This window comes from Schistocerca nitens, chromosome 1, assembly GCF_023898315.1.
Source record: "Schistocerca nitens isolate TAMUIC-IGC-003100 chromosome 1, iqSchNite1.1, whole genome shotgun sequence".
NCBI classification, from domain to species: Eukaryota; Metazoa; Arthropoda; class Insecta; order Orthoptera; family Acrididae; genus Schistocerca; species Schistocerca nitens.
Window position 1 is genome coordinate 508,910,757 of NC_064614.1, and position 22,839 is coordinate 508,933,595.

The window sequence follows — 22,839 nt, forward strand, 5'->3', positions numbered from 1 at the left end:
AAGAGGCTTTTAAGGAGGAGGGTGAACTTTGCTATTTTGGAAGTAAAATAGATTGAGAAGGAAGATCCAAATTAAGCTTAGTAGAACAGTTGTCACAAGGCAAAAGGGCTTTCCACAGAATGAAACTGTTTCTGCTAACATTCAAAAGCATAAAACTTAAAACCCAAAGAAATATTATTTGGAAGCTTTATTTGGAGTGTATATTGGTGAGGATGTGAGAACTGATAATGAGGAAGCCTTTGAAATGTGGTATTTTATGAAACTGTTGAAGATCAGGTGGAATAAAGAATGAAGGCTTCATCCAACAAATTAAAAAAAAGTGACAATTAAATAACATAAAAATTGAAGAGGGAGCATTATTGGACACAAATTATAACATGAGTTGTAGCTGAGAACTGTAGTTCAAGGAACAGTGGAGCAAAACAAGAATAATAATGATAATAATCCACAGTGACAGTCCTAGAAATGAGTATATGCAGCAGTATTCTGAAACGAAAAGGAAAGCTGGCAAGTGGTAGGACTGTAGAACTGCATCAAACCAAAATTAATGTTGATAACCAAAAAAATCACCTTGAATGATTTACAGAAATGTTGATCAAACTTAGGTTTTTTTACCTAACTCAGTACTTAAACCCACCTTGCCTTTAGCATGTATATTGAAAGACAGTACTTTCCACCAGTAGGACTCACAATTTGTTGTGGCACATCATTGTATGACAGATATTTTCACAGTATTGTGCAGGAGTGAGATTATTATATTCATTACATTTGTTATTATTAAAATCAGTTTCTGTGGTTCAATGTTTATTTTTACATGTTCTCTCACAGACTAGACAGAATTTTTGTCATTATCAGCTGACATCCACTGTTTTGTTGTTCCTCAGGTCTTTGGAGCTGGACCTGCTCGCTCTACCTTGCTTGCACTGTTTGCAGATGTATTAGCAAATTTGGAACCGAGTCCAAACCTATGCATTGATGCAGCGTTGAAACAACGGCCGCCATCTGACCAGTTAAGCTTCCTTCTGTCACTCAAGCAGCTTACTTCACACTTTGCGAATAACTTGCATTCTGTCACTGATGCACCCGCAGGTATGTTTTTGAGATGAACCTAAATGTATTCTGTACGAAACTGTTTGCTTTAGAACATATCCACTTCTCACCATGACATTGTTGCTCCACAACATGATTAAACTATTCCTTTCTGTTAGTAGCACATTCACATTCATGGAAATCTCAAAAATTTAAAACCTTTTACATTGTGGTGAGGCTAGCATATCAAAAAAATAGTAGAAATATCTCTGGTCTTTAGCTTTCATCTTCCTCCAGCTACAGAAATAAAGGAGTAAAGGCCAGGGCCCTTGTGAACTATTTAAAGAGAAACTGCTATGAACTAGAAGTAATGTCAGCTCGAGGAAACATAGTATTCTGTAGCATATTTCTGTTGACAGTCTCCTATTAATCATAATTTTTGTGAATGAAGCAAAATTTTGTTTGAAATCTTTATTTTGTTTATGCCTGAAACATACAATTTTACATGCATGATCAACATCAACACTGAAAAATTACAGCACTATTTGTGCGCAGACAGAAGTTTTTTACCCAATTTTACAGTAATTTTATTCATTGGACATTAGTTCAGTCCATAGTATTTTATATGCAGTTTAGTACTACAATTGTTGTTACAATATTTCATCTTAGTTCCAAGTTATACTGAGATTTAAGAATAAACCACTGCATAAGTTGTCTTTTAAAAGCACCTCCACTCATCATCTTCAGATCATTTGCTTGCAAATTATGAGAAATTACACCTATCTGCATATTGCTGTTAATTCTAATCCCCTGTTAACCATATGAAAGTTTATTTTACACCTCTTCTTGTGGTTATGAATTTGCATGTTCCTATGTATGATCACATTGTCTTCTTTCAAAAACGTAATAGTTTATGGCATACACATGACACTAATTGCTAGAGTATTAAAGTTAGCAAATAGACTCTTACAAGATATTCTTGTTTCACTTTCACTATGGTGCTCAACACACTCTTCTGCTGTGAGAAAACCAGTTTCATATTAGTTTGATGTGCTACATCCCAATAAAACCTGTTAAACTTGGACATAAAAAACAAACAAAAGTTGGGAGGGGAGGTTTACATAAAGGTTAAAGAACATGCCTAGAGACACAGATAAGTACCCCTTCTCAAGACAAGTACTTCCTCAGCCACTTACTTTCATCAAGGATTTTCTTTTTCCCCAGAAAAATGTCGTGAAATAAGAGAATATGGCTTTATTGCTTCATTATTTAAGTGCCTTTGTTACAAGGTATCTGTGATCTTCATTGAACAAAACTCCCGGCTGGAATATCAGCAATATAAGGAAAGGATAAATTGCTACTTGCTGTAAAGATGACACATTAAGTTGTAGGAAGGCACAACTAAAAGATACTTACGCATTAACTTTCAGCCACAGCCATCATCAGGAAAGGAAACACACACACACACACACACACACACACACACACACACACACACACACATTCTCACAAGCAAGCACAGATTTCACACACCAATGACCGCCATCTCCAGCAACTCAGAGCCAAATGCCAGTCCGAGCTGCTGGAGATGACGGCGGTCATTGGTGTGTGAAATCTGTGCTTGCTTGTGAGGTGTGTGTATGTGTGTGTGTGTGTGTGTGTGTGTGTGTGTGTGTGTGTGTGTGTGTTTCCTTTTCTGTCAGTGTGGTCTTCATTGGTTTGACATGCTGTTAATGTGTATTGTTAACTTCCATTATAGGTATGAGGTCATATCCATGTTACCACGAGAGAGATTCTTTTTTCTCATAATTCATTAAATTAAGGAATGATTTTTCTATTCCTTATAGCAACAGAAAATCTACATGTTTTAGGAAATTTCACCTCTCTCACCAGCCATCCTCATGTAAAATTCCCTAAATCACTTAAGGCAAATGCCCAGATTTACCCTTGAACAAGGTCATGCCTGACCACCTCTCCTTTGCAGCTGACCCTATTTCCTCTCGTTATTAAACATTTGTATATTCACACGTCTGTAATTATGACTTGTGCTTTAACTTTCATTAAGCTAAAAAAATCCTATTTCATTTTAAAATGGTACTCGGACAAATCAATTACTATCCTAAAACACCTAGTAGTATTTTTGTTGGGAATATAAGGAATTTTGTCAGGAGAGAAACTGCCAGGAAGTTTCGAAAAACATGCAGTTGGACTATGACAATATGCAGCTTGGCACTAACAGCTTTCAACTCTTGCGGAAGCTTATTGTAAATCTGTGTTGCAGAATGCTGCACACCTTTTGGATACTAACAGTGTACATGCAACACAGAAATTATACCTCTGTCTCTCGTTTACTAAATTGACATTGCTTTTTGCTCTTGCACAATTTCATGTTGTCAACCATAAATCCCTTAAGCAGGTTTATGTAGTTTGACGCCCACGTTAAGAGTCCACTGCTTGTTAAACCGTGATCTGAATGAAATTTTTAAATAAATGTTATTTAAGGCCCCAATGGATCACTGCAAGCCAAAAATATTATTTGTACCTGAAATAAGTTCTTCTCACCTCTAGTCACTTGAGAATAAATTTTTGTCTCTGACAAAATCCTTTTTTAAGTTCCCATTTGCTACTGACAGGGTGGTACCTTCCCAGTTGTTATGAGTTCCCTGTTCTGTGGTTGTAATGGCAAGTGACTGTCCTGCACTCAAAAAGAATATGCGATAGGCAGAAATTTAATGGAATTTTTCAAGTAACAATGTATGAAAGCAAATCTACCAGCATCCATGACAATGCTAAAAATTCGCACAAACAAAATTTCTCTAATGAAGAATTTAAAGAAGGTAAACAGCACATTGTTGTACAACCAGATTTAATATAATACGGTTTAGCAATTCAGTCCTGTCATTGTTACACAGTTCTTTGGAGTTGTTGAAGTTAACTTATCTTACCACTACGTTCCTGAGCTCTCAGAAAAAACTATTTTGAACGAAGTATGTAATGATAGAGTTTGAAATCTTATGAACATCAATACTGAAAAGTAGACAAAAGAAGGCGAAAGCAATGTTATTATTTGTGTTGTGGAGCTTAAAAAAATTTATTGATTTCTATTTCTGCATAAACCATAAATAGCCTTGTTCAGCTTTTATCCACCCTTTGTTCCTTTACATATTTCCCTTTTTCTACACGGCCACAGAAAAAATTAAGTTCTGTTTTTGAAAGACAAGTATTTTGCTAATATTTTAATTTTCCATGTACTTCTGTGTTTTATTTTGACAAGTCTAGCTGCTTCATCAGTCTGGAGTTGTTCGCTTCCCAGCATTTTACTTCAGTAATGTACCTTAAACTTTTGCTGTTTAATAATGGTCATATGTGCATGTGTTTTAGTTAAAGCAGACGAGTCCAGTGAAGCAGAGCTCATTCTTTCCTTGGCGCAGGCAGTATACTTACCGTATGTGACATATGTTGCGAAATATTCAACATTTGAGCAACAGACTCTTTCGGCCCAGTTATCAGCCATAGAAAGTAACAAGCAAGATCTTATGGACACCATTCAAGAGCTTGGCCAGTCCATTCCTCGTGTAGTATCTATCATTTCTGAAGCCAATAAGAGATGTTTACAGTTTACTGAGGGATGTGGTTATTGCGGCTTCATCAAAGCAATACAGGTATTGTTTACACTTATTGCATGTATATGTATTTCTAATACAGTGACACAACTGTCTCACACTGGTTCTTTCGATAGTTGTACTAAACACTAAAATGCTGTGGTAGTGGATAAGCCATGATAAATTTATTGTGAACTAAAGTTATTAAAGTTGTAGAATTATTTAAGAATGTCGAACATTAGATTACATTCAGCTGTATATTACATGAACATAACACACAACTATAAAGAGATATGGTTACAATTTTGTAATGTATTTATCTATCTGTGTCAATGTAGTATGTACAATTTATGTCCTGTGCCTTAAATTCATGTCATATGGAACAAGATTTGCTGATATACTATTTGATGGCTCACGTGATAGCTCCCAAGCAGACACTGTTGAGTGCTAGGGTGCTTGCCTGCAGGAGGCTTCCAATTTTCTCAGGTGATAGCTCTAGTGCTATTCTCATTGTGAGATTCTCTGAATGCTATGTATGCTGGCCAATAAAGAGAGCTGTTGGTGTCTGATGTCACAGCCTGCATGGCGGTGCTTCACCACAAGCGTGGACATGCAAGGGAGGCACTAAGTGGGAACTTAACGTCAGAGGGCTTTTTATTAGTGAATGTTATTCAGTGATGGAAGTAAAATGTTGTTGCTTCAAATGAATTAGGGAAGAGTCTTGCTTAATGTGGAGAAAACTCCCAATTATTACAACAAAAATCTGCATTTGAAGCAGACATTTTTTCACCAAACAATATGAAACATCTTTCTACAGCTTCGGCAGGCAACCCAGGTACTCCCACTGTCTACTAGCCAACAGTTTAGCACACAATCAATCAAATTTATGGGGAAACTTGTCCTCTATAACATGGGCTTTGTTACCCTGCAGCAGATGCCCTATGAGATTCTTTTCTCATGTTCATCAACACCATGTCTTTTACAGGGTGTCCCATTTATCTTGACCACCCTAAATAACTGTTTGTCCAGATGCAAATTACAAACTGTTCCAAGCAAATCTGTAGCTGTCAGGGGTACAGCATGATAGCCTTCATTGTAGCTTTGTTTTCTACAAAGATATGACCATCGGTATGACTTTTTTAAATGGCACCCTGTATTTTTTATTCAGTAATTCATTTCCTCTACTAAAGACCTATTCAAAAATGTACCACAGTGTACTATTCACTGAAACACAATGTTATTAACTACACAACACAACATTGACTTTGAGCGTGGGATCATAAACTTGTCCACTTGCAGGTGTTGTCAGAAAACAAATGGAAACCAAGTAAAAACATAATACAAAATTGACTTCGACTCTCCTGTATCATTGCCCAGGAGTAGAACATTCAAAGGTGCTCAAAGTGATGACACTAGACACCGATACACTGGTGCACTAGTTGAATGAAAGAATTATTTACTGCTGCTTCCAGTGTTGCCTGCTGAAGAGAATTTCAAGCAAGCACAATATGTTCTTGCATGTCCTCCGGAGTTTTTGGAATATCGCGATAGACAATGTCTTCAATGCGTCCCCAAAAAAAAAAAAAACTCCAGAGGATTTAATTCAGGAGACCTAGCAGGCCAAGTAACTGTTCCTCCTCAACCAATCCATCTGGCAGGATACCATCAGTTCAAAACGCAACGTGCACACAAGGCATTTTGTGCTGGACACCCATCATTTTGATACCACATAAGCATTTTGGTTCTTAGTGGCACTTCATCCAGAAGAGGAGGAAGAATTCGTCTGAGGAAGATGGCATACACTGTGCCTTTTGGACTACCATTGATGAAATAAGGACCAATAATTGTAGTACCAAGCATCCCACACCAAACGTTAACTCTTCATTGACGCTGATGTTCCATCTGTCTAAGCATTCATGGATTGTCGCTGGACCATTAACGCGTGTTCCTTGTATTTACCTGTCCTTTGTTTGAGAAGGAACATTGGAGAAGAAGTTTGGGTTGGCAAGGATTTGCTGCTGTGCGCACTGACAGAACTGTACATGACTCTGGAAACCATTTCCATGCAATTCTTGATGTAGGTATACATGGTAAAGATGGAACCGGTGACGTGTAAGAATACAATGTACACTGGTTTTAGGAATGCCAATCTAATGTTCAAGCTGTTATGTGCTCACATGTGGATTCATAGCAACAGAAGCGAGAACAGTAACTTCGGCAGATTCATCTGTGCGTGTGCTACGACGATTGCGTTGTCGTGGGTTGGAACTTCCCATTTTCTGAAGCATCGCAGCAAGACGAGAAAACATCTGTCGGGAGGGTGGGTTCTTTGTCGGGATATCGCTCTCTGTACAGTTCCACTGCCTGCATAGCATTTCGCCTACCTTCAACAACAACAATAAAAGAAACGTTATGTCGATGCAGTTTGTAGGAAGGACAGCCTTTACTGTATGCCTACTCTACACAACACTAAACTACTGTACTAAATGTACCCGTACATAAGAAAACAGTATTGCAATTACTGCTCTGCTAACTTACGTTCCCCATAGATGAGTAGCTTTTCTACCTTCTCTGCGTTGGTGTACATTCCATTCACATAACTCTTCAACTGGCAATGGTTGGCGGAATGATGGGTGTGCATTCTACTTATGTTTACATTTGTCCTCTGTCAACATCAGCATGTGGATGTGTTCCATTACCCCGAGTACCTGCACTAAGCGCTGGGAGCATCAACATCAGTGTTGTATTGTGTAATTAATAACGTTGTTTTTCTGTGAATGGTATACTGTGATACATTTTTGAATAGATGTTTTGGAGAGGAAATGAATTACTGAATAAAAAATACAGGGTGCCATTTAAAAAAGTCATACCGATGGTCATATCTTTGTAAAATACAAAGCTGCAACAAAGGCAGTCATGCTGATTGATGTCCCCCTGACAGCTAAAGAACATTTGCACCTGGACAAACAGTTATGTTGGGTGGTCAAGATAAATGGTACACCCTGTATACAGTTGAACGTTTTTTTGTAGTATATTGGCTGCCAGGTTCATAATTGCTGCATTGTCCAACTCTGTCACACTATTACCATACCTCTTTTTTTTTTTTTTTTTTTTTTTTTAAAGTTTTCTATCTTTAGAGGGAAAGTATCATAGTAAAGGAATTTGGTGTTTTTGCTTGTTGCTTCACTATTGTTTCTCTGATTGTAATTGCACTTCAAGATGAGAAAGGTAAAGTTTTTTTAAAGTTCTTTGAATATTTTTTAATATCGATTTTGTAATTCTTCAAGGAAATTGGTCAGACAGACAGTAACAAATTGTAACGACATTCAAAGTGTGACACAAGTAATGGCTTTAGGGCTCAATGTTTCTCTCATCAGTTTACAAGAAATGACTGAAGGAAATGAAAGTATTTGGGAGTTTAAGGGGGAGTCTCCCAGGACCTTGCGAGAATGGATAAGGTTGATGGGCAAATTTATTTATTCACTTTTTAATATTTTTACCCTCAATTGAAATTTTTTGTGTATCATTTAGTGCCTTTTCCTGCTGTGTGTTCTAAGGCTGTCCTTTTGAAATGACTTCCTTTTATACTGATATGCTGTGTGTCTCGTGCCCCACACTGAGTGCTGTTATTTCTCTTAATTCTTTCTTATTTGCCAAATGAAATGGCCCCAGGTCCAAAAAGCAACGTGTGTGTTATCTCCTGTTTGTTTTGTGTATGATTTATTGCCAGTGTTGTAGTTGTTTACTTTTCATTACAGAAACTTAATTACAAATTCATCATAAGATTTTGATTCCTCTGACTTCAGCCTGTAGTTTAATATGATGTGTCGTGTGTTTTGTTGTGACCAGATTACATGTCTCCATATCAGAAGTCACAGGTTTTGTAATGCAAATTTTTCTGATTGCATGCAATTTTCTTATGTACTTAAAATTCATTGATCACCAGTCTGGTAATGTAACTTGTCTTTTAAATATGTAGTGCCAATAAATATACAATAGCTTGATTTTTTGTTACATCTGTTTTATATTTTTACTCAAACGCTTTTCCAGATTCATGGAAATGAAAATTCAAATTTTTAACTTTGTTTAAAATGCCTTTCATTACTCCAAAATTTCTGTGAGATACATATTTCCAGTGCTTTGAGATCATATTCATGTCTATAACTAATTAGTATATATACACTCCTGGAAATTGAAATAAGAACACCGTGAATTCATTGTCCCAGGAAGGGGAAACTTTATTGACACATTCCTGGGGTCAGATACATCACATGATCACACTGACAGAACCACAGGCACGTAGACACAGGCAACAGAGCATGCACAATGTCGGCACTAGTACAGTGTATATCCACCTTTCGCAGCAATGCAGGCTGCTATTCTCCCATGGAGACGATCGTAGAGATGCTGGATGTAGTCCTGTGGAACGGCTTGCCATGCCATTTCCACCTGGCGCCTCAGTTGGACCAGCGTTCGTGCTGGACGTGCAGACCGCGTGAGACGACGCTTCATCCAGTCCCAAACATGCTCAATGGGGGACAGATCCGGAGATCTTGCTGGCCAGGGTAGTTGACTTACACCTTCTAGAGCACGTTGGGTGGCACGGGATACATGCGGACATGCATTGTCCTGTTGGAACAGCAAGTTCCCTTGCCGGTCTAGGAATGGTAGAACGATGGGTTCGATGACGGTTTGGATGTACCGTGCACTATTCAGTGTCCCCTCGACGATCACCAGTGGTGTACGGCCAGTGTTGGAGATCGCTCCCCACACCATGATGCCGGGCGTTGGCCCTGTGTGCCTCGGTCGTATGCAGTCCTGATTGTGGCGCTCACCTGCACGGCGCCAAACACGCATACGACCATCATTGGCACCAAGGCAGAAGCGACTCTCATCGCTGAAGACGACACGTCTCCATTCGTCCCTCCATTCACGCCTGTCGCGACACCACTGGAGGCGGGCTGCACGATGTTGGGGCGTGAGCGGAAGACGGCCTAACGGTGTGCGGGACCGTAGCCCAGCTTCATGGAGACGGTTGCGAATGGTCCTCGCCGATACCCCAGGAGCAACAGTGTCCCTAATTTGCTGGGAAGTGGCGGTGCGGTCCCCTACGGCACTGCGTAGGATCCTACGGTCTTGGCGTGCATCCGTGCGTCGCTGCGGTCCGGTCCCAGGTCGACGGGCACGTGCACCTTCCGCCGACCACTGGCGACAACATCGATGTACTGTGGAGACCTCACGCCCCACGTGTTGAGCAATTCGGCGGTACGTCCACCCAGCCTCCCGCATGCCCACTATACGCCCTCGCTCAAAGTCCGTCAACTGCACATACGGTTCACGTCCACGCTGTCGCGGCATGCTACCAGTGTTAAAGACTGCGATGGAGCTCCGTATGCCACGGCAAACTGGCTGACACTGACGGCGGCGGTGCACAAATGCTGCGCAGCTAGCGCCATTCGACGGCCAACACCGCGGTTCCTGGTGTGTCCGCTGTGCCGTGCGTGTGATCATTGCTTGTACAGCCCTCTCGCAGTGTCCGGAGCAAGTATGGTGGGTCTGACACACCGGTGTCAATGTGTTCTTTTTTCCGTTTCCAGGAGTGTATAAAAACAAAGATGATGTAAGTTACCAAACGAAAGCGCTGGCAATTTGATAGACACACAAACAAACACAAACATACACACAAAATTCAAGCTTTCGCAACCAATGGTTGATATAATAACTGAATAATTTATTTTAGGCCTTCCTTGGTGATTACTTGGACAGATATCGTGCAGCCCTTAAACGCCTAGACCAACAAAAAGGCGATCATGAGCACTGGAATATGTTCCAAATGTGTCTTACATTGCTACAGAATGTTGGTAAGTTACATACTCAGTTAAGAATGCAGGTGGGTGATGAATACTAGACCGTTAAGAGTGGTCAGTGATACTTTTTGCTCTTATGGGTGGAATTGAGAAGCATAAAATTCCATGCCCATTTGTTGAAAAATGCATAATTTCTGTTAAAAGTGAAAGATCTAAAACACCAAATGTATAACTGATTATTCACAGTAGCCCTTTTTGATTCAGAGCAATTATGCCTACTTACCAGTTGTTGAAATATGAATAACTTGTGTAGCAGTGGTGTGGGGACACACACACACACACACACACACACACACACAAATGGGCATTGTATGCAAAACATTTGAAACATCTACACATTTGTGTGTCTTGTGGACAGTCAGCAAAAATGAGTGAAAAGGAAAAAGACACATGGATCCTACTGGAAAGGAAATGTTGTGACTCGCCGATCATTCAAAGTGCCGCCGCACAATTACGCGCGTCCTCTACATGCGGCGCTGTCTGCCAGCCATGCAGCAGCTGCACCACCTAAGTGGCCACCCGAGCAGCGGCCGCTAGACTGGGACTCTGCTCATTCGAATGCTAACGTGTACACATGTCTTGCTTGTCAACTTACTCTGTGACTTATATGTGTTGTGTGGTTCTGAAATATATTGGTTAAACTTGATGTTATAACAATTGGCGACGAGGTAGTGGATTTTTCCTTTTCACCGTTGACTCACAGGGTTCCATGGCTACTGTCGAGCAACTATTGCAAAATCTCCTTGAACAGCAAATGCTTCTAACAGTGGTGATTCACGATTTCGTCGCGGCGTCAAATGCGGGGCGTTTCTCGTCGTTGACTGTACCTCCTTTTCCTCCTTACGACGAGACGGCGGAAGACTGGTCTGATTATGAAAAACGTCTTCGACAGCACTTCTTGGCATTTCATGTCACGGATGAACAACCATGTAAGTCTCTGTTCCTTTCCTGGATTTCACCTCAAATGTATCGGTTGTTGTCGCAATTGGCTCCTTTGAAGGATCCTGCACCTTTGTCCTTTGCTGAAATGTGCTCACTTCTGTCTGTCTATTTTCAAAAGCAAACGCATGTGATAGCCTCTCGTGTTGCCTTTTATCGTTGTCAAAAACAGCCACATCAATCCTATCGCGCTTGGGCTGCTGAACTTCACGGCCTCAGTCGAAAGTGTCAATTTGTTACTGACGTTCACAAAGAATCCTATGCCGATTCCATGGTACGGGATGCTATTATCTGGTCGGTGCCCGACAAAGAAGTTCGGCAACGTGCCCTTCAGTTGGCGAATCCGACTCTAGATGAAGTTGTCTCCATTGCACAGTCTTTTGAAATTTCTCGCGCCGCTGGGGCGCAAATAGAGGTGTGGGGTGATGTCGGGGAAATACAACCCCTGTGCGCTGTTGACGACGCGTGCGGCACGTCCCCGCCAGCCGATGTGGCCGCAGTGCGCTCCCACGCGCAACCTCGGCCTAGCCGTAAACAACCCGCTAAGAAACTGCAGCAAAACCCCCGGCAACTTCCTTCATGTCCGCGGTGTTTTACGAAACATTCACGCAAGGATTGTCCCCAACGTTGGGCTGTGTGTCACAATTGCAAAAAGAAAGGTCATGTGTCTTCCGTTTGCAAATCCGACCGCATACATGATGTTAATGAACGTGACACTGATTCTGATTCTGTGCAGTCTGTCAATTGCACTTCTTCCCTTTCAGGGAAGTTATTCCTCACTGTCCAAATCCTTGGTCGAGATGTTCGCATGCAAGTGGATACCGGTTCTGCTGCCACTATAATTAATTCTCAGATGTATCTTCAGTTGGGTTCTCCACTCCTGTCACCTGTCACTCGGCAATTACGGACGTTCAATAAACAGAAGATTTCTCTCTTGGGACAGTTTAATGCTGAGGTATCTTACAAATCCGTCGTTCGCACTGTTCCCATATTTGTGGTCGACCAGAGCAATGCAGAAAATCTTTTCGGTTTCGATGCCTTTCGCGTTTTTGGGTCCTCCATAGATGACTCTGTCAATATTGTCTCTGATGCTATTCCTTGTGCTCAACTGGATTCCTTGTCGACGACATTTTCGTCCCATTTTTTCTCCTGGGTTAGGCCATGCAAACGACTTTGAAGCTCATATCACACTCATACCCACTGCTCGGCCTAAGTTTTTTCGGGCTCGCCCATTCCTATGGCCCTTCGTGATCGGGTAAAACGGGAGTTGGATCGTCTCACTACTTCAGGGGTCTTGCTTCCTGTCACTTCCAGTGAGTGGTCCTCTCCTGTCGTTGTCGTTGCTAAGCCAAATGGTGATATTCGTCTCTGTGGCGATTTCAAAGCCACTGTAAATGCTCAATGCCTCATCGACCCTTACCCTATGCCCCGTCCTGAAGAACTGTTCACTAAACTTGCTGGAGGCCAGTATTTTTCTAAAATTGACCTGTCAGAAGCTTATCATCAACTTCCTCTCGACGCTGCTTCCCGGCAGTTTCTGGTCCTTAACACGCCTTTCGGCCTCTATCAATACCAACGCTTGCCATTCGGGGTTGCTAGCGCCCCTGCTCTCTTTCAGCAATTCTTGGAACAATTATTGCTCCCTGTCCCTGGGTGTATCAATTACATGGACGACATTGTTGTCACTGGCTCCACCACTGGAGACCATCTTCAAAATCTCCGCACACTTTTTCATGTCTTACAGACTGCTGGTCTTAAGTGTAATCTTCAGAAATCACATGTTTTTCAGGCATCTATCACGTACTTGGGGTTTCAACTCTCTCGGGATGGTATTCGTCCGCTTCAGCAAACTGTCGCTGCGATCGATGCCCTTCCTTGCCCTACATCTGTTAAGGAACTGCAGGCCTTCTTGGGGAAAATAGCATACTATTACAAGTTTTTACTGTCTGCGGCTTCGGTGGCTCAGCTGTTGCATCGCCTGTTGCATAAAAACGTGCCTTTTCACTGGTCCGCGTCATGCGATGCGGCTTTCCAGAAATTGAAGACTATGCTGAAACAGCCCCCGTGCCTGGCTACTTATCGACCTCGCCAACATCTTGTTCTTGCCACAGACGCCTCTCAATACGGGGTCGGTGCAGTCCTTGCGCACCGTTTTTCTGATGGTTCGGAACAACCCATTGCTTATGCCTCCAAAATGCTCACAGATGCCCAACAAAAGTATTCTCAAATTGAAAAAGAAGCTTTGGCCATTATTTATGCTCTTCATAAGTTTGGTGTTCTTCTCTATGGCTCAAAATTTTATCTTGTTACAGATCACAAACCACTTGTTTCCTTGTTTCATCCATCAACGTCACTTCCCGACAAGGCTGCACACCGCCTCCAGTGGTATCTTTGGAAGGCCTCCCCGCTACTCTTGTTACTGATAATGGTCCGCAATTTGCCTCTTCCGAATTTGCGGATTTTTGTGCTCGTCACGGCGTTATGCATGTCACGGCCCCACCGTTCCATCCACAATCCAACGGTGAGGCTGAACGACTGGTCCGCACATTTAAGGCTCAGATGTGGAAACTTATGACTTCTTCTGCTGCTGATGATGCGCTTCTCCAGTTTCTGACGTCTTACCGTTTCACCCCCCTGGGCGACCACAGCCCGGCTGAGCTCTTACATGGCCGACAGCCCCGCACGCTACTCCATCTTCTGCGGCCTCACGGCCGCGGGTGCCTTCCCTTGGCCGGTTCACCGCCGACGACCTCGTCTGGGTACGGGGATATGGCAGGCGGCCAAAATGGAGCCCGGGCCGCATCTTAAGACACCGTGGCAGATGCCTGTATGAAATTCAGACGGACACGGGTGTTGCAGTGCGTCATTCGGACCAGCTTCGGCCTCGTGTGCCAGCAACGCCTGTTCCAAATGCCGCTACACCACTTTTGGCCCTACCTGACGCTCGGGATCTTGGCATCTCTCAATACTCACAATGCAGCCCTCTCACCGTCATCGCGATACCAGCACAAGAACGGACGCCACCAGGAGACGTGCCCATGCAGGAACCAGATGACCATCCTCTGTCAGAGCAAATCTACTCGCCTCCTCCTCCAACGGATGCCAACACATCGCCCATGTCTCCTGTCATATCAACTGGACTTGCCGCAACGGGCAGATTGGTGCAGGGGGCCCCAGCAGATTCGACCCCTACGTCACCTGTCATCTCGACCCGTTGTCATCGGGGACACTTCCGTCTGTACGGGAAGCCTCCTCCTCGAGACTTTACGGCGAGTCAAACAACGCCTATGGACTTTAGCCATCTCCAGGACACCTCCATCAAGACCAGTGCAACAATTTCAAAGGGGGGAAAAGTGTTGTGACTCGCCGATCATTCAAAGCGCCGCCGTGCAATTACGCGCGTCCTCTACGTGTGGCGCTGTCTGCCAGCCATGCAGCAGCTGCGCCACCTAAGCGGCCAGCCGAGCAGCGGCCGCTAGACTGGGACTCAGTGCTCATTCGAATGCTAACGTGTACACATGTCTTGCTTGTCAACTTACTCTGTGACTTATATGTGTTGTGTCATTCTGAAATGTATTTGTTAAACTTGACGTTATAACAGGAAAACCTCTTTTAAAGGATAAACATGATATAAAGAAAGTTCTCTTGAAACTGCACGTTTTACTTTTAAATTTTCTTATTACCCAACTGCTCTTTTGTCTCGATGATCGAAGTGTTGAATATTCCGAAAACTGACATTGCGGAATCCATTTCTTCACATCTGTTTCTGTGTTTTCTGCTCCAGTTGCCTATTTTATCAATTTATAATGTAATGGCCTCTCATGTCTAAAATTTGCTTTCTATAATTGTTTCCTTTCATATTTTGAACATACTTTTCACAACATGTGATGTAACAACGATTTGAAAAGGACAGATTGCTGCTCACACATAAAGGAGGCACTGAGTAACAGAAAGGCACATTGAAAAAAGATTGCTAGGTTCTTTAGTTCAAAGGTTCCACTCCAGGACACAAGTGCCTCCATGAGACGGCCATACACATTTGACTCGCCCCACTGGCATGACATCCCATGAGACATGCATGTCAAACACTATTGAGCAGTAAAACAACAGCCTCGTGTGCCCGTGCATCCCAAGGCAGACCCAGTTTTCATGTGGTCCAGGCTTTAAAAAATGCAAAATTGAGGAAGATGTAGAATCGAGGAAAATGATAATACCTCCAAAATACGAGCAAAAACAAGTGTAATTGGTATGTATGGTTAAAAAGGGTGATCCTCTCCAATACAATGTTTATACAATAATTTGCAGTAATTAATTTCATCAGTTCTTAAAAAATCACAGATGTGTAACAGCAAGCAAAAACTTGTCAAAAAATTGAAATTAGTTTCTGGGTACAAGGTAGCCGAGCATATTTTCCAACATGCTATGTGTGGTGTCACCGCAAGACACCACACTTGCTAGGTGGTAGCTTTAAATCGGCCGCGGTCCATTAGTACATGTCGGACCCGCGTGTCGCCACTGTCAGTGATCGCAGACCGAGCGCCACCACACGGCAGGTCTCGAGAGACGGACTAGCACTCGCCCCAGTTGTACGGACGACTTTGCTAGCGACTACACTGACGAAGCCGCGCTCCTTTGCCGAGCAGATAGTTAGAATAGCCTTCAGCTAAGTCCATGGCTACGACCTAGCAAGACGCCATTAGCCTTACATAGCGTGTATCTAAAGAGTCTCACTTGAATCGTCAAGAGCGATGTACCACAAGGATGGATTAAAGTTAAGTATTCCAGAAGCTACGTACTTTTCTTTATAGCATTCAGCAGTACGTATCCTGTTTCAGACCTATCTCTAGCCTGCGTGAGTTTGACGCGTGCCTTTCGGCTACTTCAGAGTGGCGTGGTTGTCTTACTACGCCACAACACTGTGACCACAAATTGTTTGTAAAAATGTGTTTTTGAGAGCTCTTTTCTGTGTGCTCACCCATAAATAAGCAAAACTTGATGAACTGGTTAATTAAACTGAAAACTGTGAAGTACCGTGAAAGGCATCTGAATCTGACGTGGGGAAGGGGTGGTGTTTTCCTTCTGTAGCCAGTGGGAGTGCAGTATACTCTGATGATGTGAGTGCAGTGACCTCTAGTGTATTGCTTGATAAACTTTTCGTTGTTCATTGTACTGAGTGGTCGAAGTGGAGTGTTCTGCAGTATTGCCGACATGCACCGTTTGCACTTCAAACTCATTGCTTGCTGTAATGTTAACACAGCAGCCATTGTAAAAGTTCATATATACACTTGAGTTTTCCTTCATGTGTGTTATTTATTTATACCAATGAATATGAAATAAAGTTAAACCTTCTGTGGTTTCAATTTTTTTATTTCAGTGTTTCTCTGTCCTTGAAATCTGTTACATCTATAATAATCTGTCTGCCATCACAATGCATTAAACACAATTTTTGACTGCAACAAAGATGAACAAGTCATCACACAACTGTTCACTGAACACATTCTGTTAATTGTGGTGCCGCAAATGGAGTATCCTATGTTGGCTACAGTTGGTAGAGGCACAATAGCAGAGGCACAATATAGTCCAAATTCTGTGAATAGGCTCCTAGCAGAACTATGGTGATGCGTGATAGTGAAGTGGGCTCCAAAGTATAACTATATAAATTAAACCTAAGTGGAAACTACGGTCACTTAGTTTGCTATACATCGAAAAAATCGGCCATCCTTTGGAACAAGCTGCCAAGTGAGCTTGCTGTTTATCACTCTATGTGCTAGAACCACTGCATTAGTGTGATGCAGCTAATGGCTGCAGGTGGAAAACAAACATTCAAGATGTCACAAACATCCGAGATGTAATCGGGCAGTTTTCATCGTGTTTCACAGTTTTGAGTTTATTTCACCATGTAGGCTATAAATTTTTGCTGTTTTCGAGGTGAATATAAAGTGAAAACCCCTCAAAAGTGTGCATTTTAAGTTTTAATTTGTGGCAGTAGTGTATTGGGAAATGAGTCAGTTGCCTCATACATCATTATCAAAAGTGATTGTCTTTCCTGGTACATACCCTACAATATTAATAGTGACAAAAATCACTTTTTTCTGATAAGTCTGTTATACCATGCAAAATTTTGAAATTTCTTTCTTGTTTGCTACGGATTTGCAATTTGGTTATGTCTGTTGACATTCTGAATTTTGGTAAAGTTGTTACTTAGGAGGAGAAGAACAAAATTATAGCACCAACTTTGATCTATAGCTTCTGTGCCTGTGAGCAGATTTATATAGAAAATTCGCAAAATCACTACTGGCTGGAGGGTTAAGTCTTCATATCAGTTATGGAAAATACAGCATAGAATAATGACAATATTATGATGAGGATAGTTTAATCAAACAGTGGAAAATCCAGGATGGAATATGACAATGTTATAAGAAGGGAAGTTGCTACTCACCATATAGCGGAGATGCTGAGTCACAGATAGGCACAACAAAAAGATTTTCACACTTAAAGCTTTTGGCCAGTGGCCTTTGTCAACAATAGACACACATTCACGCACGCGCGCCACACACGACTGTGGTCTCGGGCAACTGAAACCACACTGTGAGCAGCAGCACCAGGGAAAGGAGGAGGCTGGGGGAACGATAGTATGGTGGGGTGGTGGGGATGGCGGACAGTGAAGTGCTGCAGGTTGGGCGGCGGGCAAGGGAGAGGAGGGGGGGGGGGGGGAGTAGAGGAAGAGAAGAGAAATATAGGGAAATAAATAAAAAATAAAATAAAATAAAATAAATAAAAATAAAATAAAATAAATAAAAAAATAAAATAAATAAAAAAAGACTGGGTGTAGTGTTGGAATGACAGCTGTGTAGTGCTGGAATGGGAGCAGGGAAGGAGCTGGATGGGTGCCATCAAAGGCAGGGCTACCTATGAAACCAGTCGTGTGGTCTACAAGCTAAGCTGCAACCATTGTGCTGCATTCTGTGAAGGCATGACATCCAACAAGCTGTCTGTTCGCATGAATAGCCACTGACAAACGGTGGCCAAGAAACAAGTGGACCACCCTGTTGCTGAGCACGCTGCCAAACATGATATCCTTCATTTCAGTGACTGCTTCACAGCCTGTGCTGTGTGGATCCTTCCCACCAATACCAGCTCTTCTGAATTGCGCAGGGGGGAACTTTCTCTGCAATACATCGTATGTTCCCGTAACCCTCCTGGTCTCAAACTTCATTAGTTGCTGTCCTCACCCATCCAGCCCCTTCCTTGCTCCCATTCTAGGACTACACAGCCATCATTCCACCACCACACCCAGTCTTTTTTATTTATTGTATTTTATTTTTTTATTTATATCTCTCCTTTTTCGCTATTCCGCCCCCCCCCCTCCTCCACCTCTCCCCTGCTCTCCACCCAACCTGCAGCACTTCACTGTCTGTCATCCCCACCATTCTATCTCTTCCCCTGCCCGCCCCCAGCCTCCTCCTTTCCCCCATCCAGTCGCCACTCCCATCATGTACTGGTGCTGCTGCTCGCAGTGTGGTTTCAGTTGCCTGAGACTGCAGTCGTGTGTGTGTGTGTGTGTGTGTGTGTGTGTGTGTGTGTGTGTGTGTGTGTGTGTGTGTGTGTGTGTGTGTGTGTGTGTGTGTGCGCGCGCGCGCACTCGTATGTGTTGTCTATTGTTGTCAAAGGCCATTGACTGAAAGCTTTAAATGTGAAAATCTTTTTGGTGTGCCTATCTGCGACGCAGCATCTCTGCTATATGGTGAGTGGCAACTTTCCTTCTCATAATATTTAAAAAGATAGATTGCTACTTACCATGTAGTGGAGATGTTGAGTTGAACACAGGCAAAACAAATGGACTGCTACACAAGTGAGCTTTTGCACACATTCGCGCAAGCATAACACGTGCACACACACATATGACCACTGTCTCAGACCAGAGATTCTAGCCTCGCCAGCCTGAGGCAGTGGTCATGTATGTGTGAATTGTGCTTGTGTGAATGTGTGTTGCCTTGAGGAACACTTTTTGGCCGAAAGCTCACTTGTTTGGCACTCTTTTTGTTGTGTCTGTCTAAAACTCAACATCTCCACTATATGGTGAGCAGCAATCTATCCTTTTCATAATATTGTCGTATCTATTATATTCGTCATTATTCCATATCTTTCACATCTTTTCAGAAACGTCTCATTCAGAGAATAACTGTTTCGTTTATTGATATTTTGCTTTTAGTGTGTTTGAAAATAAATTTTCTCAAAAGTATGTCTTCAACTTTTATATAAAGAGAAATTAAAAGAAATGATCTATGTTTGTTGCAGGCGAACTACTCAGTCAAGTAAAGCAAATGGGGGCAGACTTAGTGCGCAGCATACAGGACACATCTCAAAAGTTACAGGCCCAGAACACTTCACCTTTCATGCGGTACAAACAGCTTCTCCTCAGTCCAGATGGTGTAAAAGAACTTGACAATTTGGTGTTGAGCATTCAAGAAGGTGAGATACACTCTGTCTTTGTTAAGGAGAAAAATCATTAACATGATTGGCTAGGGAGTGACAGACATAGTTGCAGTAGCTGGTATTAGAATGTAATTAGGTATGACTACATATACCATTTTTGTATTTTATCCTTTTGGAGGCCTATGCAGATCGATTTGTAACATTTCTTTTGTACTGGAGCACATAGAGACGCTGTTTTGGTATAAAAGATAAAAATTAACATTGGGCTAGAAAATTTGTGAACACTACAATTGTTTTTTAATTAAGCTCAATGGAAACTTTAATGAAGTACAAGTGAAGATAAGCAAATCAATAAAATTAAACTGCTATTTGCTAAAATTGGAGATGATACAATAACAAGAGAATCTACTATCAATCATTACCAAGAATTCTGTAAATGATACTTGTCCACTTTGAATATGAACATTTAGGAAACTAAAGAGGAATAGTTGACATATACTGCTGTAGAATATGATAAATAATGTGGTAAATTATGGTATAAGTTGCTATGAATAGACTTAGCAAGAAATAATTTACAGAAAATATTTACCTGGAAGCGAAAATTGTCTGTAGTTAGCTTGTCTGACTTTGTGAAGGAGAGATTTTAAGCAAAGCAGGCCAAAAATGTGACTCAGATCAGTTTAGGTGTAGCATGCAGTGCTGAAGAGATTAACACAAGACAGAAAGAAGTGAAACACAGCATCGGAGTAGTTGGAAGGTTGATGAATAACGCTTCGGTACCTGTGTGAAGCTTACACGTTGTACATCTTGGAATCTTCTTTTGCATTTCCTGCCCTCCATTGAAAACAGATATGTGTACCATTATTGTTCATTAATCTGCTGACTGCAGATCCACTGGGCTGTCAACTCCATTGACAGACAAATCAGTTTGAGCAGTTCTGTTGAGCTTAAGATGATGTAGTCGTTGTTGTTGTAGTCTTCAGTCCTGAGACTGGTTTGATGCAGCTCTCCATGCTACTGTATCCTGTGCAAGCTTCTTCATCTCCCAGTACCTACTGCAACCTACATCCTTCTGAATCTGTTTAGTGTATTCATCTTTTGGTCTCCCTCTACGATTTTTACCCTCCACGCTGCCCTCCAATACTAAATTAGTGATCCCTTGATGCCTCAGAACATGTCCTACCAACCAATCCCTTCTTCTAGTCAAGTTGCGCCACAAATTTCTCTTCTCTCCAATCCTATTCAATACCTCCTCATTAGTTATATGATGTACCCATCTAATCTTCAACATTCTTCTGTAGCACCACATTTCAAAAGCTTCTATTCTCTTCTTGTCCAAACTAGTTATGGTCCATGTTTCACTTCCATACATGGCTACGCTCCATACAAATACTTTCAGAAACGACTTCCTGACACTTAAATCTATACTCGATGTTAACAAATTTCTCTTCTTCAGAAACCCTTTCCTTGCCATTGCCAGTCTACATTTGATATCCTCTCTACTTCGACCATCATCAGTTATTTTGCTCCCCAAATAGCAAAACTCCTTTACTACTTTAGGTGTCTCATTTTGTAATCTAATTCCCTCAGCATCACCCGACTTAATTCGACTACATTCCATTATCCTCGTTTTGCTTTTGTTGATGTTCATCTTATATCCTCCTTTCATGACACTGTCCATTCCGTTCAACTGCTCTTCCAAGTCCTTTGCTGTCTCTGACAGAATTACAATGTCATCGGCGAACCTCAAAGTTTTTATTTCTTCTCCATGGATTTTAATACCTACTCTGAATAATTCTTTTGTTTCCTTCACTGCTTGCTCAATATACAGATTGAATAACATCAGGGATAGGCTACAACCCTGTCTCACTCCCTTTCCAACCACTGCTTCCCTTTCATGCCCCTCGACTCTTATAACTGCCATCTGGTTTCTGTACAAATTGTTAATAGTTTTTCGGTCCCTGTATTTTACCCCTGCCACCTTCAGAATTTGAAAGAGAGTATTCGAGTCAACATTGTCAAAGGTGTTCTCTAAGTCTACAAATGCTAGAAACGTAGGTTTGCCTTTCCTTAATCTAGCTTCTAAGATAAGTCGTAGGGTCAGTATTGCCTCACGTGTTCCAATATTTCTACGGAATCCAAACTGTCTTCCCTGAGGTCAGCTTCTACCAGTTTTTCCACTCGTCTGTAGAGAATACGTGTTAGTATTTTGCATCCGTGACTTATTAAATTGATTGTTCAGTAATTTTCACATCTGTCAGCACCTGCTTTCTTTGGGATCGGAGCCGGCCGTTGTGGCCTTGCGGTTAAAGGCGCTTCAGTCTGGAACCGCGTGGCCGCTACGGTCGCAGGTTCGAATCCTGCCTCGGGCATGGATGTGTGTGATGTCCTTAGGTTAGTTAGGTTTAATTAGTTCTAAGTTCTAGGCGACTGATGACCTCAGAAGTTAAGTCGCATAGTGCTCAGAGCCATTTGAACCATTTGGGATCGGAATTATTATATTCTTCTTGAATTCTGAGGGTATTTCGCCTGTCTCATACATCATGCTCACCAGATGGTAGAGTTTTGTCAGGACTGGCTCTCCGAAGGCCGTCAGTAATTCTAACGAAATGTTGTCTACTCCCGGGGCCTTGTTTCGACTCAGGTCTTTCAGTGCTCTGTCAAACTCTTCACGCAGTGTCGTATCTCCCATTTCATCTTCATCTACATCGTCTTCCATTTCCATAATATTGTCCTCAAGTACATTGCCCTTGTATAGACCCTCTATATACTCCCTCCACCTTTCTGCTTCCCCTTCTTTGCTTAGAACTGGGTTTCCATCTGAGCTTTTGATATTCATAGAAGTGGTTCTCTTTTCTCCAAAGGTCTCTTTAATTTTCCTGTAGGCAGTATCTATCTTACCCCTAGTGAGATAAGCCTCTACATCCTTACATTTGTCTTCTAGCCATCCCTGCTTAGCCATTTTG

General features: G+C 42.1%; 1 protein-coding gene across 1 annotated transcript in view; it reads left to right on the forward strand.

The window, feature by feature from the left end:
* Positions 1–22,839, forward strand: part of LOC126253101 (conserved oligomeric Golgi complex subunit 7) — a 93,303-nt gene that overhangs the window by 48,774 nt on the left and 21,690 nt on the right. The window contains exons 8-11 of the mRNA XM_049954210.1: positions 885–1,089; positions 4,411–4,691; positions 10,372–10,492; positions 19,736–19,909. Of these exons, the coding sequence (XP_049810167.1) occupies positions 885–1,089; positions 4,411–4,691; positions 10,372–10,492; positions 19,736–19,909 (781 nt within the window). The remainder of the gene's footprint in view (positions 1–884; positions 1,090–4,410; positions 4,692–10,371; positions 10,493–19,735; positions 19,910–22,839) is intronic.